Genomic DNA, 15,925 nt, shown 5'->3' with positions numbered 1-15,925 from the left:
TAAAGTCAGAAGAGGCAGACCTTTTGGGAGTGTTGCTAATGTATATCCTTTGATGTATGCCCTTTGTAACCAAATGTAAGACACAAAGTATAAGGGCTTTGTGAGGTTAAGGGTATTTTTGTTATTGTTTTACCACTGAGATTTAGGACCAACACAAAAATGGTTCTTAAAATATTCCCTTTGGGGCTGGGAAGTTGGCTCAGTGGTAGAGCCCTTGCCTTGCATGCCTGAGGCCCTGGGTTCGATTCCTCAGCACCACATAAGCAAAAAGAAAAAAAAGCCAGAAGTGGTGCTGTGACTCAAGTGGTAGAGCGCTAGCCTTGAGCTGAAGAGCTGAAGGACAGCGCCTAGGCCCAGAGGTCAGGCCCCACGACCAAACCAAAAAAAAAAAAAATCCCTAAACTATCCTTTCTGGCTCTGAAAGCCTAATAATCTCAACTGTGTTCCTAAGAGAAACTAGAAGCTAAAGAAATTCCCAGCAACAAGTAAGTATTCAGAGGCACCAAATGCCTCCTTCCGCAGCTTCTACCCCCAAAAGGAGGCCTCTTAGCCAGAGACCACAGAAACCACAGAATACAAGCAAAGTCCACTCTCTAGGATATAGACCAAGGACCATCACAAGTCACTTCCTACAATTAAAATATGACTTCCATTTTTTTTTTTTTTGGTCAGTCATGGGGCTGGAACCTGGGCTTGGGCGCTGTCCCTCAGCATTTCAGCTCAAGGCGAGCGCTCTACCACTTGAGCTACAGTGACACTTCTGGTTTTCTGGTGGTTTATTAGAGATACAGAGTCTCACGTCTGGGCTGGCTTTGAACCTCGATCCTCAGATCTCAGCCTCCTGAGTAGCTAGGATTACAGGCGTGAGCCACCAACACCCGGCTCAGTAATTTTTTTAAAAAGACAATTTAGCAAGTCAGAAAAGGGAAAAGCAGAGGGGGACAGGGAATAATAGATGGTTCCATAAAAGGAAAATGAAAGCAGTCATCCTGAGATCTGAGAAAGAAAGAAAAGCTACTCTCTTTCTCCTGTATTGGAAAGGACCTTCCCTTCCCCTATTCTTGCCTACCTGAGTCGTCGACGAGGGTCAGAGGGTGTCCCGGTCCGACGGGCAGTGCCATAATCAGACATCATGCCATAATCCAGGTCATCATAGGCCATGCTACGCTGGTCATCCTCTAGCCCGTAAGGCTCTGGATGAAAGCGATGCAGATCCACGCTGCTCCCACCTACCCGAACCTGGGGCTGGGGCCCATAGACATCCTGTCTACTGGGGGCCCGGTAGCCCTCCATGCTGGGCCTATACCGCTCTTCAATGCGGGTCACCCGGGACAGACTGCCATAGTTGTCACTGCCGCCCGGATAACCATCTTCATAGTGGCGGCTGTATCCGTCAGGAGGGTAGTGGAAGTTCCTAGGGAGGGTAGCAGTGCCTGCTTGGCCCACATAGGGACCAGGTCCCCCATTGCCATTCTTGCGGAAGTCACGACCCAAAGTCTGGATGTAGTTGTTCGAAACTGCTGAGGGATCCAGAGGCAGCCCATCTGGTCCCATAGGGACTGGCTGGACTGTCCGAGTTGTCACAGTCTTCACTACTTTCTTGACCTTTATTTAAGAATGGGAAAAAGAAAACCGGCCACACTAAGAAAAGACACTCTTCCCTTGGTATCTTTACCTAGAAATGGATTCTTTTCTATCATCAACCTTTCTTTTCTATCCTTTAGGAGTCACCAGCAGGAAAACTGCCCTGGCGGTAACTGTGCCTCTAAAGGAAGTTACTCCGCAGCTAAATATACCCGCTGTCTTCCTCATTCCATTGCATTTTCCTGGATCTCTTTTTATTTTTTCTGCTTGGCCAGAGATTACGGCATTTGTACAGCTCAGTCACCCTTCACCCACCTAACCCCTAACCAAGTGCTTAACCTTTCCCTTAATAGAGACCATAGGGGGGGCCTCTTCTGCTACTGCAAAAACCTCATGCAATCTCAACTTACAGTGGTCTCCGTGCGACGAGTGGTCCCATCATCTGAGGTTTCCACAGAGACAACAGACATGGCTCCCTCAGGGTCTTCCTCCGTGTAGGTCTCCACGATCTGCCCTGGCTCCTGCATCCTGGGGATGGTGCTATACAGAAGGTGACTGTGATCCTACAAAAGAAACAAGAATGTATCAATAATCCATCCTAATTAGAAGCACCAAGTGCCCCTGGAGAGAGCAGCACGTCACACATTTTGATGCTATCATATTTTAAACTTGTATAGTAGAAGTTACTCTAGCTACATTGGCAGAGATAGCGCATTTAACTACCAAGGTCACCAGAGGGTCATCTGAGTGATCCTTCAAAGGGGCATCTTATACTGGGAACATGGCTCAAGTGGTAGAGCATTGCATAAGAAGTGTAAGGATCTGAATTCAAACCCCAAAGACTGAGGGAAAAAAAAAGAAAGAAAGAAAACAAAAGGATGAGCAGCTTACCTGTAAAGGTATTTTAAGGTAAACCATAATAGTCCCCAAAACAGTTATTTTCTGACTGATTCTATGTTGTCTTACAGATATTATTCAGCTAGATTTGGGGTAGTTTTCTGCCAAGTAGAAACATGTCCCCAGCAAAAAAAGTACTTGAAGACCACCAGAGGAAAGAGACAGAAGGCAATGATAAAGACCAATGTTCATTAAAATATATTTCAATACAAAAGATAGGCTCACACCTATAATCCTAGCTACTCAAGAGGCTGAGATCTGAAAACTTCGAGCTGGAAGCCAGCTTGGAGAAACAAATTTGAGAGATTGTATCTCCAATTAAACTGCTAAAAGAAAACAATAAAATAAAATCAGAAAATAGAGGTATAGCTCTAGTAGTAGAGTCCATCCCAGGTCAAAAAAAAAAAAAAAAAAAAAAAAACTGAGTGAAAACACAGACTCTGAGTTCAAGCCTCAGTACCTGTATATGGTACACACACAAACACACATGCACATGCACACACACATGTGCATGCACACACACAAAGACATTATCTATTTTGGAGAGCTATCTTTTTGCTTTTCTAAATAACAGATGTTTATAATGTGCCAGGTACTTTGTAAGACACAAATATGTGTTAAAGGCTGGGAAAGTAAAAAGATAAAAGAGTGAAGCAACCCAAGCCTTGACCCAAAAGAATTACCTGGGGTCCGTTGAGTTTCAAATCTGCAAATTTCTGTCTCTCAAGGTCAGCATCGCCCACAAACCGGCCGTTCTGAAACACAGTCCACAAGAAGACAATTCATTTTGTGGCCTTCCTCTGCTCTATCAAACGTAAATGTCTTTTTTCCAAATGGAATATTGTGGCCTGAGGTCTTAATGCCCCTTAGGCTTAGCACTTTGCTCAATATTGAAATCAAGCCTGGGATTCGATGAGGCTGGGTGTCTGAGACATAAGAACCTAAGATCCATGAGGACACGGGGATTCTCCTTCATTTACTAGTTTTGTTTAAAGCTGTATCCTGGTGCCTTGAGCTGTGCTGTAACAGGCATTCAAAACTTACTTTCTGAATGAATAGCAGAGACTTAGGTGAGTTCCTTTTGGGAAAGCCCTAACAATATATGAAAAGTTGGAAAGACTAAGTTGGGGGAAGGTGGAGTGTCCAAATATGTTCTTTACTGTTCCATGACTTTTGGTGCTCTGCTACCACTGGGAAACACCCATTCCAAGCAGTTTTATTTTTAAAAATCTAAAGAGAAAAGTCTTCCTCTCCATATCTGAAGAAAAGAGATATCACAATCCCCCTCAAGAAAAGTCTCAACATCTTTATCATCAAATTAAAGCCAAAGAACACATTCCAAAATGTCATTCTTAGCTTCTTCTGTCTTAAGTAGTAGGAATTAACCCAATGACATCATACTATATAAAAATAAGTTTCTCTGTTCCTTTCTGAACAGAATGCAGTGAGATCCAACCACCCTGGGAGATTCTTTTCTATCCCACTCCCCTTTACATAGAGAGTAAATGCTAGAAGACAGGAAGTTAAACATTATTTTGAGGAAGAAGGAAGGGTGTGGTTTCATTGCTAAGCAGAAGTTTAAAATAAGAGACTGAAAGAGAAATCAAGAACAAGAACTAAATCCTGGAATTCCCCACTACCTCTGTATCATCCCTAATCCTCTACTCTAGTTACTATAAAACATAAAAAAGTTTTGCATGGTAGTGCACCCCTGTAGCCCCAGAACTTGAGAGGCTTGAAGCAAGAGGATCATGAGTTCCAGACCAGTCTGGAATACAGACTGAGACCCACTCTAATTAATTAATGAGTTAATTTGCAGGAATGATGCAAAGGCACAGCCTCTTTCAAACTCCTGATTATTCCCAGTTGGATTTCTGTCTTCTTCATCAACTGCAAAGCTTCTCAGTAAGAGGGAACATCTCTATCTTAAAATTTAAATAGGCAACCCAGCAAAATGCCTGTAATCCCAGCATGCAGGAGGCAGAGACAGGGAAATCGAAAATTTCAAAGCCAATCTGAGCTACACATTGACATCATGCCTCAAAGAAATTAGTAAATAAAATTTTAGAAAAGGTCTGTGAATATAACATAGTGACAGAACACTTATCTAGCATGCATAGGCCCTATGTCCAAGAACACTTATCTAGAAAGCACAGGCCCTATGTCCCATCCCCAACTGTTTTTTATTTTTAGGAATGAAACAGAAAGTTGGATGCCAATAGCTCACACCTGTAATCCTAGCTACTCAAAAGGCTGAGATCTGAGGATCATAGTTCAAACACAGACCGGGAAGGAAAGCACTCTTAACTACCAAAAAAAAAAAGCTGGAAGAGAAGGTGTGGTTCAAGTGGTAGAGGGGTAGCCTTAAGAGTAAAAAAAAGAGACAGAACTCAAGCCCTGAATTCCAGCCCCAGGACTGGCACAAAAAAAAAGATATAGACAGACAGACAGACAGATAGATAGATAGATAGATCTGGAATCTAGGTCTAGAACATGCAATGTCCCAAGTTCAAATCACCCCAGAAAAAAAAAATACTAATTTCTTATGCAATTAAGTAATCAAGAAAAAGATCTGTAAAGGTAGGCGTATTGTAGTAATAATAAGAGATCAGAAAGATCTCTTAAAATGCAGCCTATCAAGCAATGCCTAACACACACATGCAGATGCATACACACACACACATACACACTTGATTTTTTAAAATACCCCGATTACATCACAGCAGTCAGACTCCATAAACCTAGGAAACAGCAGATGCTTCTCATTTCTAACACCAAAGCTCCCAAGTCACCTCTCAGAGTGGGCCAAACCATAGACCACTGGCTCCTGTGGTTATTTAGGTTAAATAGCAGCATAATGCGCCCTCTCCATTCTAACCAACAGAATTAACAATGACCCTCCCCCCCCCCCCCAGACATGACTTATGCAGCCAACAAAAAGAGCACACAAGGACAATAAGAAACAGGAATATACAATTTATGAACACTGTAATGCCTTCTGGGAACAGATTGTTCTCTGAAGGAGACTGAACCCCCAACTTCTCCAACCACTAACTAGACATTTACTAAGCTTTTGATACAAAAAAAAAAAAAAAAAAATCAGAGAAAACAGAAGTCACTTGAGTATAGCTCCAAACGGCATTATCCGCCATTACTAGGACTGCAACCCAGTCCAGAACCCACTCTAGCAAAACAGGAAGTCAAATGCACGCCTCTCATGGCTACCCATCTCATCACCAAGAGGAGGGTGGGTAGCTTCCCGAGGATCAGAGCCTCTCTGTGACCATGCCAAAGTCCTACCTGCAGGTCTGATGGAGAGAGGGGTTACCTGATGCCGGCGGGTGAGGGTGCCGTTGGCCATGAGTGGGTTGGCATCTTGTGGTGAGACCCGGACGCGTTCCAGCTGCGCCGAGACGTGGCGCCGTTCCTCCTCCAGCGCCCGGGTCAGCTTCTCAAACTGGGCCTCTTGTTCCTTCACAGAGGCCAAGATGCTGGCGGTCGACTCCACCTCTGAGTCGTCCATGAAGGTAAGGGGCAGAGCCGCCGCGGGACAGGGTAAAAAGGAAGGTGGATCACAGAGGGAGCAGGAAGGAGGGAGAAGGTCCCCCTCACTTCACACTATCGGGAGGGTGAGAGAGAGAGAGGAGAGAAAAGATCACAGGTCAGAGGAGACAGATGAATTATTAATCCCGGAGCCAAAGACGCCCTCTTGTGGTTCTTATTGCAGGGCAGAAAGCAAGCCACCACCACCAAGCTGGGAGCCCACCACCACCACCAGGGTCTGCTCAAGCAGGGATGATGGATGGCCTTTGCCCACCAGCGCCTTCTCCACCTCACCGCACAGATCCGTGGGAAGGAAAGGCCCCTACACTGTGGGTAGGCCAGGGACGGTGTGACTGCGGGCTGTAGTCGTGATGCGAGATTAAAATTAGGCTCTCTTTTCCTGGAAGATTCTGCGGGCATCAGTTTATTCAAAGTTGTAACTCCCTGATATAAACAGGCACTTGGCTTCCTGCCTGGGAGGGACAAGCCACTTTGAGAGATAATGGGGCAATACAGACAGATTACTCTTCCTCTCCCCAAATCTCAACACTGAAACTACTGCAGAAGTGGCAAAACACACTAAGTTAATATGCTAAACTAAAAGGCCAATTGAGAAATGGAAATGGTAATAATTAATAATAATAATAATAGCCTATCATCAAAGGTAGAAGACAAAATTAAGACTTTCATGTTTCATACATTTATAAAGAGGGGTCTTTCTACCTTGTAATATATATTACAATACTAAGGGCAAAATGCATGTCTTAACTGAGACATGAGAGCCATATAATCACAAAACACTCTATGTGTAAAAATGAGTATTTTCAGAGACCTTTAGCTCTCAGGAACAGGGAACTGGGCTCAAACTCTAACGATGGAAAGTAGTTCAGTTCCCAACCTGTACACCTCAGTGGCTGGAACTTCTATGTCTCTATAATCCTGCAGAAAGCTCTAAATAGACTCTTTCCCCTTTCACATGTTCCAACTCAAAGTATCCATGTATCTAGACAGTTTATAGTGCTATAAGATACAATAAAACGCTACTTATGCAGAAACAAAGAGCTCCTCCAGTCCTTATATTAAGAAACAGCCCATGGTTAATAAATAGGCATGATGATCATACTATTAGACTCAGGGGTTTTCATGATCAGTTCAAAACATTCAGTTGAAAGGCAAGCTAGGAAATAATTCTCCCCTACTCCCCATCCTTTTATTGAAAAAAAAAAAAAGGCACTTCGATTTCTTTTTATTCTTAATAAACATATATTCCATACACACCTGTTAAAAGAAGGGTCGTAACTGATTGGTTTAACACAGAGACCAGCCCAGTCTAGATTCAAAAGAATCATGGAAGATGCATCCCAGCCACCACAGCAAGGAGGAAGCAGGAAGGAGAGAGCTGCAGAAATACGCGAAGGAAAAATGGGAATGAGAGGAAAATAAAATATACCCAATGCATAAACACCTCAGAGGAGTGTGGGGAAGTATTAGGAAGGAGAGGTAATCATCTAAAATATGACTTAGAATTGCTTACTGTGACAACTGCTCTTTGAACTTTACTCTGTTCAGATATTTGGGCTTTAGATGGAGGCTTATGTATATCTTTTATTAGTTATTTGACTTATTTGTGTATTCTTGTTAGTACTTGAACTCAGAATCCTGAGCTCTTGCTTGGCTTTCATGGTTCATGGCTAGGATACTACCACTTGGGCCACCCCTCCAGTCCAGCTTTTTGCTTATTTATTAAAGAAGGAGTCACAAAATTTTCCACCTGGGCTTGTTTTGAATCTTGCTTTACCACTTGAGCCACAGCACCACTTTTGGCCTTTTCTGTTTATGTGGTGCTGAGGAATCGAACCCAGGGCTTCACGCACCCTAGGCAAGCACTCTACCACTAAGCCACATTCCAAGCCCTTTGTTGTTTTGAATCTTGTTGTTCCAGGACTCTGCTTCCTTAGAAGTTAGGGTTGTAGGCATGGGCCATGGGCACCAGGCTTGGATATAGTTTTAGGTTCTATTAATGTGCCTGAGTTTCTCCACTTGTAATTCCACAAAGAACTATAATGGATTAGAATATGGATAAACACCCAAATATCTCCTGTTTACAAAAAACCAAACTGGAGAGGGAAAAAAAGAAAAGAATTGCTGTCAGATGCCCTTCCCCCTCCTTCCCACCCTTAAGGCAGAAACCTCAAAACCCAGTCCCAGCATGCCCATAAAGACATTGAGAAACCAGTGCAATAATCCTGGTGGGGAAGACATGTGAGGACTAGCCTAGGCTGAGCCTTTTGCTTAGGTTCTCTTTCCCACGCTCCCCAGAGCCCCACCAAGCACAAAAGCTTGGGCCTCTTTGCCTTGGCGTATATGCAGCGTTTAGCAAGCAAAAGTATCCTATCCAGAGATACCCAATAAACTCCGAATTGATTTGTCCCTAAATCCAGTGCCACCCCCCAACACCCCTACTAACCAACTCTAAGCTCCCACAATTGCTATCAACTCCTATTCTTGCTTTCTTCCAACAGGTTGCTCCAAGATCTTTCTTTTGTAAGTAGTCTTAGTCTTTAAAAAAAAAAAAAAAAAAATTGCTCCCTCTGCCAGGTGGCTCATACCTGTAATCCTAGTTTCCCAGGAGGCTGGAATCTAAGGATCAAGAAAGATCAAGAGCCAGGTGCCGGTGGCTCTCGCCTGTAATCCTAGCTACTTCAGGAGGCTGAGATCTGAGGATTGCGGTTCAAAGCCAGACCCGGTAGGAAAGTCCGTGAGACTGTTATCTTCAATTAACCACCAGAAAACTGGAAGTGGCACTGTGGCTCAAGTGGTAGAGCGCTCACCTTGAGCTGAAGACAAGGCCCAGGCCCAGAGTTCAAGCCCCACAACTGACAAAAACAAAGAAAGAAAGATCAAGAGAAATGCCCTGAGACTCTTATCTCTGATTAACAACCAAAAAACTGCAAGTAGTCGAGCGTTAGCCCTGAGAAAACAAAAACAAAAACAGAAGCTTACACTGCTTAGACTCAGGCCCTGAGTTCAAACTCCACCCAACTGCTCCCTTTTCAACTCATTCCTTCACTTTATAGTTAATTGTACATAGCTCTTATCCACTATATAAAATGACCTTCCATACCAAAAGGACCCAAATTAAGATTCTTCCAGTTACTGAGTTAGAAAAGGGCCAGTACTGGTTACCACTCTGGCAGCCTCCACCCTATAATCTTCTTTGCTCATAAAAGCTTAAACTACCACCACCACTGTACTACCAAGGGGCATACAAAAACAACACTCTCTGCTATAGGAATTGTCACCCTGCTATAAAGATCCACTTTTTACCCCCACAACTTTAATTCAACAACAAGAATTAGGAAGAAAGATTGAGGAAAATATGCAGAGTTCTACATGAGAAGGCAGTACTTCCCCATCTCCATGGCTTTACAGCTGACCACAAGGTTCTAATTTGGAGAAGACAGCACAGCTGAGGTCAGATTCCTGAATCTAAAAATTTGCAGAGATTTTTCTGCCTGATAGAGAAGAAACCCTGAGGTCTGGGTCTGGTCCCAGTCCTGGCTCTTGCCACTAGCCAACAATGGCAGTAAGCTCCTGCCATGGCCTCACCTCCGACAACAAATCATACCAGTTCAATCTAACACAGAGTTGCTATTAGGATAGGGTGAGATAATGTACATTATACAATTGTGAGGTATTAAGTTGTTTCAAGAGTTAGTTTCAATCTTCCAATTACATTACTTCATGGTAATGTCTCAGATCCAAAGTATTTTGTGAAGCAGTAGATTAAATTAACTGGATCAAGAACATAACTGGGTTCGAAAGAGTAGATGAGCTGGTTTTCCTACTCCTGCTGTGTTTACTAAGATGTTCCACCTAGGTCCCACCTTCAGTCCCAGTGTTTCTGGGACAGAAGGTGCTTCTCTAATGCCCAACAGTCATCACAGCATTACAAAGATCTTGAGTCTCTATAAGAGACCTTACTAGTTTATTACCATGGAAAATGGGAACATGGGGGGAAAATATTAATGCTTTATATTTCAAACAATAATTACAAACAAAAGTATTGTATTGCAATTACTGTATTGAGATAAAAGTAACCAAGGTCCCACAGTTAATAGCAAATTTAGAATTTAAGCTCAGTTCTATACATGCCATTCTAAAGGTGACATTCTCTTTCTAAACTATCTTGTCGAAATAAGGTAGATGGTCAAGAGCTTTATTTTTCCCTAACCATCATAGGAGAGGAGGGAAAGAAAAGGTTTCTTTTTTTTTTTTTGCTGGTCATGAGGTCTGAACTCTGGGCACTGTCCCTCAGCTCTTCAGCTCAAGGCTAGTGCTCTACCACTTGAGCCACAGCACCACTTCCAGCTTTTTCTGCTTATGTGGTGCAGAGGAATTGAACCCAGGGCCTCATGCATGCAAGGCAAGCACTCTACCACTGAGCCACCTTCCCAACCCCTCCATTTTTCTCTAAGTTAAAGAATTATTCATGTCTACATATGTATAAATAAGGGGGAACAAAAAAATGAGAGGAAAAAGAAACTATGAGTAGAAGAAGAGAACCAAGTATCAGACAATGTACAGTGGACAGTCTCATAACTCAAGAGACCTGATGAAGTCTCTTCTCCACACCATACACATCATAAAAAGATTACACTACAGACCAGAGTCTGCAAGCCATTAACTGACTTTGGCAGATAGTCAGGAAAATCTTATAAGTCTGCTCCAACACCTTTCAGATTTACCACTTCATGTTTTCAAATAAATTACCCTTTTTTTCCCCTAAAAAAAATAAATAAAGATCTCGGGTGGCTCATGCCTGTAATCCTAGCTACTCGGGAGGCTGAGATCTGAGGATGGAGGTTCAAAGCCAGCCCGAGCAGGAAAGTCCGTGAGATTCTTACCTCCAATAAACCACTAGAAAACCAGAAGTGGTGCTGTGGCTCAAGCGGTAGAGTGCTCACCTTGAGCTGGAGTGCAGGGATAGCGCCCAAGCCCAGAGTTCAAGCCACACAACCGACAAAAAAAAAAAAAAAAGTATGGCGTCAGTGGCTCACACCTGTAATCCTAGCTACTCAGGAGGCTAAGATCTGAGGATCATGGTTTGAAGCCAGCCTGGGCAGGAAAGTCCATGAGATTTTTTTTTTTCTCTTGTTAGTCATGGAGCTTGAACTCTTGGCCTAGCACTCTACCACTTCAGCCATTATGCCACTTACCATTTTCTAGTGGTTAATTGGAAATAAGAATCTCACGGACTTTCTTGTCACAGCTGGCTTCAGAGAACCTCAGATTTCAGCCTCCTGAGTAGCTAGGATTACAGGCTTGAGCCACTAGTGTCAGGTTCCATGAAATTTTATCTCCAATTAAATACAAAAAAAGCTTAAAATGGAACTGTAGCTCAAGTGTTAGAGCACTAGCCTTGAGCTTCCAAAGAAGCTCACAGAGCCCAGGCTCCTTCAAGCCCAAGGACATTTATACTCTCTCTCTCTCTCTGTCATCAGAATTCTAAACCAAAATCAGTTAACTTAAATCAAAGGCCCAGACAACTCAAAGAGTTAGACAATGCTAACCACAGTCCCTGGGATGGTTTTGTGCCACCATAAACTATATAAATATAATATCGAATTATGATTCTTAGAGGTTAAGAAACTAAGTTTGGGGGCCAGACACCAGTGCCTCATACCTGTATTCCTAGCTACTCAGGTTATGATCTGAACAACTTGGTTCAAAGTCAGCCTGGGTAGAAAAGTCTTCAAGACTCTTACCTCCAATTAACTAGCAAAAATAAAAATCTGGATTAGAGGCATGGTTCAAGTGGTAGAACACAAGCCATGAATGAGTAGAAAAAGTGGAGTAAACGTTTGAGGCTCTGAGTTCAAGCCCTCATATGAGAGATAAAGAAAGTAAGACAGACTGGGCACCAGTGGCTCAAGCCTGTAATCCGAGCTACCCAGGAGGCTGAGATCTGAGGACTGCAGTTCAAACCCAGCTCTTTCTATCTCCAGTTAACCACCAGAAAGCCAGAAGTAGAGCTGTGGCTCAAAGAGTGCTAGCCTTGTGTAAAATTGCTCAGGGACAGCACCAGGTGCTGAGTTCAAGCCCCACAAACAAACAAAAAAAAAGTAAGAGAATCTAAGTTTTCATATTTAGCTGAATTCAAATCCTAAATTTAATGAATACCTAACCATATAATAAGGTACCATATAATCATGCTGGGGATGCAACTCAGTGATGAGGGCCTAATTCCATTCCTAGCACTACCAAAAGAAAAAAACAAACAAAAAAAAAAAAAACACTAATCTATCCAAAATTCAGCCTTATTTCTGTAAAATGGAGGAATGAAAATACATAAGGTAGTTTATGAGGATTGAAAAGATCTTGATGAGGGCTGGGAAGGTGGCTCAGTGGGTAGAGCACTTGCCTTGCATGCATGAGGCCCTGGGTTCAATTCCTCAGCACCATATAAGCAAAAAAGAAAAAAGCTGGAAGTGGCACTGTGGCTCAAGTGGTAGAGCTCTAGCCTTGAGCTGAAGAGCTGAGGGACGGCGCCCAAGCCCAAAGTTCAGGCCCCACAACTGGACCCCTCCCCCCCACCACCAAAAAAGAAAAGAAAGAAAAGATCTTGATGAGCAGAAAGCTATTAATGTCACTGTAGTAGTAATTACTACTTATGAACACAAGGACCAGTGTTTTGATGTTGCTGGTAGGACTTTGGGATAAACCACACACACACCCTCTCCCATGTTCCCCTTAGTCTACAGAAATTCTTCTGTCTCTTAATGAGAAAAACAAAAATCAAACTCCAGACTGAGTCAAAAGACCAGGGGTCCAAACACTGGTTCTGCCAAAAACTAGGAGGCCTGGAAAAAATTCTAATTCAATTTCTATTACTTTTCGGGGTTTAGTTTTAATATGTCTCCCATGTCCATTCAGTTCAGGAAAGCATATGCAAAGCTATGATCAGAATTAGGCAAGAGCCCATTATGAAAGAGGGGGAGGGGCAAGCATTTGTCCTAAGATGGCAAAATCAAAAACTCACCTAGCTTTGTATTCTTGGGAAAGAAATTTCATCTTTAGCAGTCAGATTCAGATATAACTCTCTTACATCATTCCTACTGACGCATTATGAAATCAAAATCAATGCCACAAATTTATGCTCTCCTAAAAGCAATGGGAAGAAAACTCCATTTCCATGTCTTCTAGGGATATAAAAGGACTTTTTTTAATGCACTGAATGGCTTACTGCAGAACACTAATCAATAAATTATAGTACACGTATCATATCAGGACTATATGGCAGAAAATTCAAGTCAAAAAGGATTTGCCCCAAAATTCAAAGTTAACTATTCCTGTTCAGCACCAGCACACACAAAGAAAACTGCCATTTTGTTTCTAAATCAAAAGAATAATTTCCTTAACAGTTTTTCTAGGGCTTCTTATCAGGTAGAGTGCCGGTCCAAAGTCTCATGTACCCTCCCCACCCTTTTATTTGAGGTACTACCTTCTAAAGCTCCTTCAGAACAAAATTTAGTTCTCATTTCACCAGGAAGGCTCACTTCCAGACTTATCCCAAGTCTCCCAAGTCCCAGAAGCTGACCTTCATTATGATTTTATAAAAGGGTAGAGACAGGAGGATCAAGGTTCAAGGCCAGAAGACTCCACCTCAAAAACAAACTCGTAGTGTTCACTGGTAATCCCAGCTACTTGGAGCAAGGCCAAGTAGGAAGATCTCAAGGCTGGCACCCAGCAATTAGTGACCTATAGAGCCTATCTGAAAGTCTAACAGCGTCTCCAGCCATACTACCCTGAACGCGCCCGATCTCATTTGAAAGTCTAACAGCAAAAGGATTGAGGGTATGGATCAAGTGATAGAGTACTGACCTAGGAAACAAGAGGCCCTAAATTCAATTCCCAGAACCTCAAAGAAAGATTTAAAGAGGGCAGTCAGTGGTAGTGTCTGCAGTCAGATCTAACCAGGAGGTTAAAACAGGACTGTCGCTTGAGCCAGTTTGGAGCCAGCCCAGGCAAAAACAGTGTGGTGGAGAAAAAAAAGAAAGGAAAAACAAAAGGATTCAAAGCTCTGCTTACTTCACAATCATGGAGATTGAGTACCACTCAGTCACAAAACCTAGATTGTGGAAATGGACTTGTCTTAGCAGCTTCTGTGCTTCCCTGTTAATGGGCTTTGTGCTAGACTCAACTTCTCTATTGAAAGCACTCAAAAGGCTGACTAAAGCTGTCTGGCTTTAACAAGGAAGAACTGGTTCTCACTGTATTCCTCATCAATCTCTCTGATGCATTAAAGGCAAATTACCTGCCTCTTGGGAAAGAGTGATGAATTCTATCTGATCTGAGTGTCAGAGAAAATAAGGAATTTAAAGTAAACATCCAAAAATTAAATTTTCAAGTACCCCTTGTTAAGAGGGGGCATAGGGAGAGGTGGAGGGAGATGTCATTGTTAAAAGCCAGGCACAAGTTGGCACATATCTGTCAGTCCTCCTTGGAAGGTTAAGAGGATGGCTTGTGCCCAACAGTTCAAGGCCAGGTTGGGCAACAAAGCAGAACCTTGTCTCTCTTTTTTTTTTGTCAGTCGTGGGGCTTGAACTCTGGGCCTGGGCGCTGTCCTTCAGCTCTTCAGCTCAAGGCGATCACTCTACCACTTGAGCTACAGCGCCACTTCCGGTTTTCTGGTGGTTTATTGGAGATAGGAGTCTCACGGTCTCTCCTGCCCGGGCTGGCTTTGAACCGCGATCCTCAGATCTCAGCCTCCTGAGTAGCTAGGATTACAGGCGTGAGCCACCAGCGCCCGGCTCTTTTTTTTTTTTTTTTTTTTTTTAAAAGGGGGTGGGACTGGGAAGGTGGCTCAGTGGTAGAACACTTGCCTTGCATGCATGACGCACTGGGTTCGATTCCTCAGCACCACATAAGCAGAAAAAAAAGCCAGAAGTGGCGCTGTGGTTCAAGTGGTAGAGTGCTAGCCTTGAGCTGAAGAGCTGAGGGACAGCACCCAGGCCCAGAGTTCAGGCCCCACAACCGACCGCCCCCCCAAAAAAAGGGGGGGAGCAGTGGAAGGGGAGGAGCTTGGAATGTAGCTTAGTCAGTGCCAGCAAACAGGAAGTCTTCAAGTTCAATCCCCAGTACTACAACCAAAATTGCTGAGCACAGTGGTTCAAACCTTACAATCTCAGGACACAGGAAGCTGAGGCAGTAGGAACACTTGACGTTCAGGGGTTTGAGACTAGTGTAGGCAACACAAAGACAGCATCTTAAAAAATAAAAATAAAAAATAAATCACTCTGCCATCATGGTCTAGTAGGTACAGAAACCATATAACCATCCAAAACATCTTTCTTAACACTCCTTTTCCTAGCTACCCAAACTACAACATATTAAGATGGCTAAAGCTGGGCTGGCTTTGAAGCAAAGGAAGGGTGTGGCACTCAGCTAGTGAGGGGGCCCAGGAGAGAAAGGATACGGAAACAAAATCTGCTTCTTTGTATAGCTGCAACACACACACACACCACACATACCACACACACACACACCACACATACCACACACACACACACACACACACACACACACACACACACACACACCACACACACACACACACACAGACACACACACACAAACGCGCGAGCGCCACGAGGACTGGTCTAACAAGTCCTTCCAATCTCTCAGGACAGGCCACCTTCTTCTCCTCCCCCATTACCCACAAGCCTTCCCAAGGCCCTCGGCTAGGACAGATAACACTGAATTTTCTCACAATCCTTAAAGAGACTGAGACACAGAATTACTTACCTGGATTGGATCACTGGGCAGCCATGCCCAAGGTGCCTTACCCAGCCTTATAAGGAGAAAGCAGGACTTTGGGGAGAGGCAGATAAGGAAATAA

At 43.4% G+C, this 15,925-nt stretch overlaps 1 protein-coding gene across 9 annotated transcripts in view; it reads right to left on the bottom strand.

Annotated features, from left to right (window-relative positions):
* The window catches only part of Ctnnd1 (catenin delta 1), a 56,822-nt gene that overhangs the window by 20,808 nt on the left and 20,089 nt on the right, over positions 1-15,925 (bottom strand). For 6 of the 9 annotated variants that reach the window (XM_042675566.1, XM_042675564.1, XM_042675567.1 and 3 more), the window contains 5 exons: positions 7,303-7,423; positions 5,810-6,099; positions 3,165-3,236; positions 1,995-2,147; positions 1,070-1,605 (listed from right to left, as the gene is read on the bottom strand). In XM_042675566.1, coding sequence (XP_042531500.1) covers positions 1,070-1,605; positions 1,995-2,147; positions 3,165-3,236; positions 5,810-6,004 — 956 coding nt within the window. In that variant the 5' untranslated portion in view covers positions 6,005-6,099; positions 7,303-7,423. The remainder of the gene's footprint in view (positions 1-1,069; positions 1,606-1,994; positions 2,148-3,164; positions 3,237-5,809; positions 6,100-7,302; positions 7,424-15,925) is intronic. The other 3 variants (XM_042675565.1, XM_042675569.1, XM_042675572.1) reach the window with 2 other exon arrangements.

Source organism: Dipodomys spectabilis, unplaced genomic scaffold (genome assembly GCF_019054845.1).
Source record: "Dipodomys spectabilis isolate Male_0828 unplaced genomic scaffold, ASM1905484v1 ptg000030l, whole genome shotgun sequence".
Taxonomy (NCBI): domain Eukaryota; kingdom Metazoa; phylum Chordata; class Mammalia; order Rodentia; family Heteromyidae; genus Dipodomys; species Dipodomys spectabilis.
This window is presented reverse-complemented; position numbering and strand designations above follow the sequence as displayed.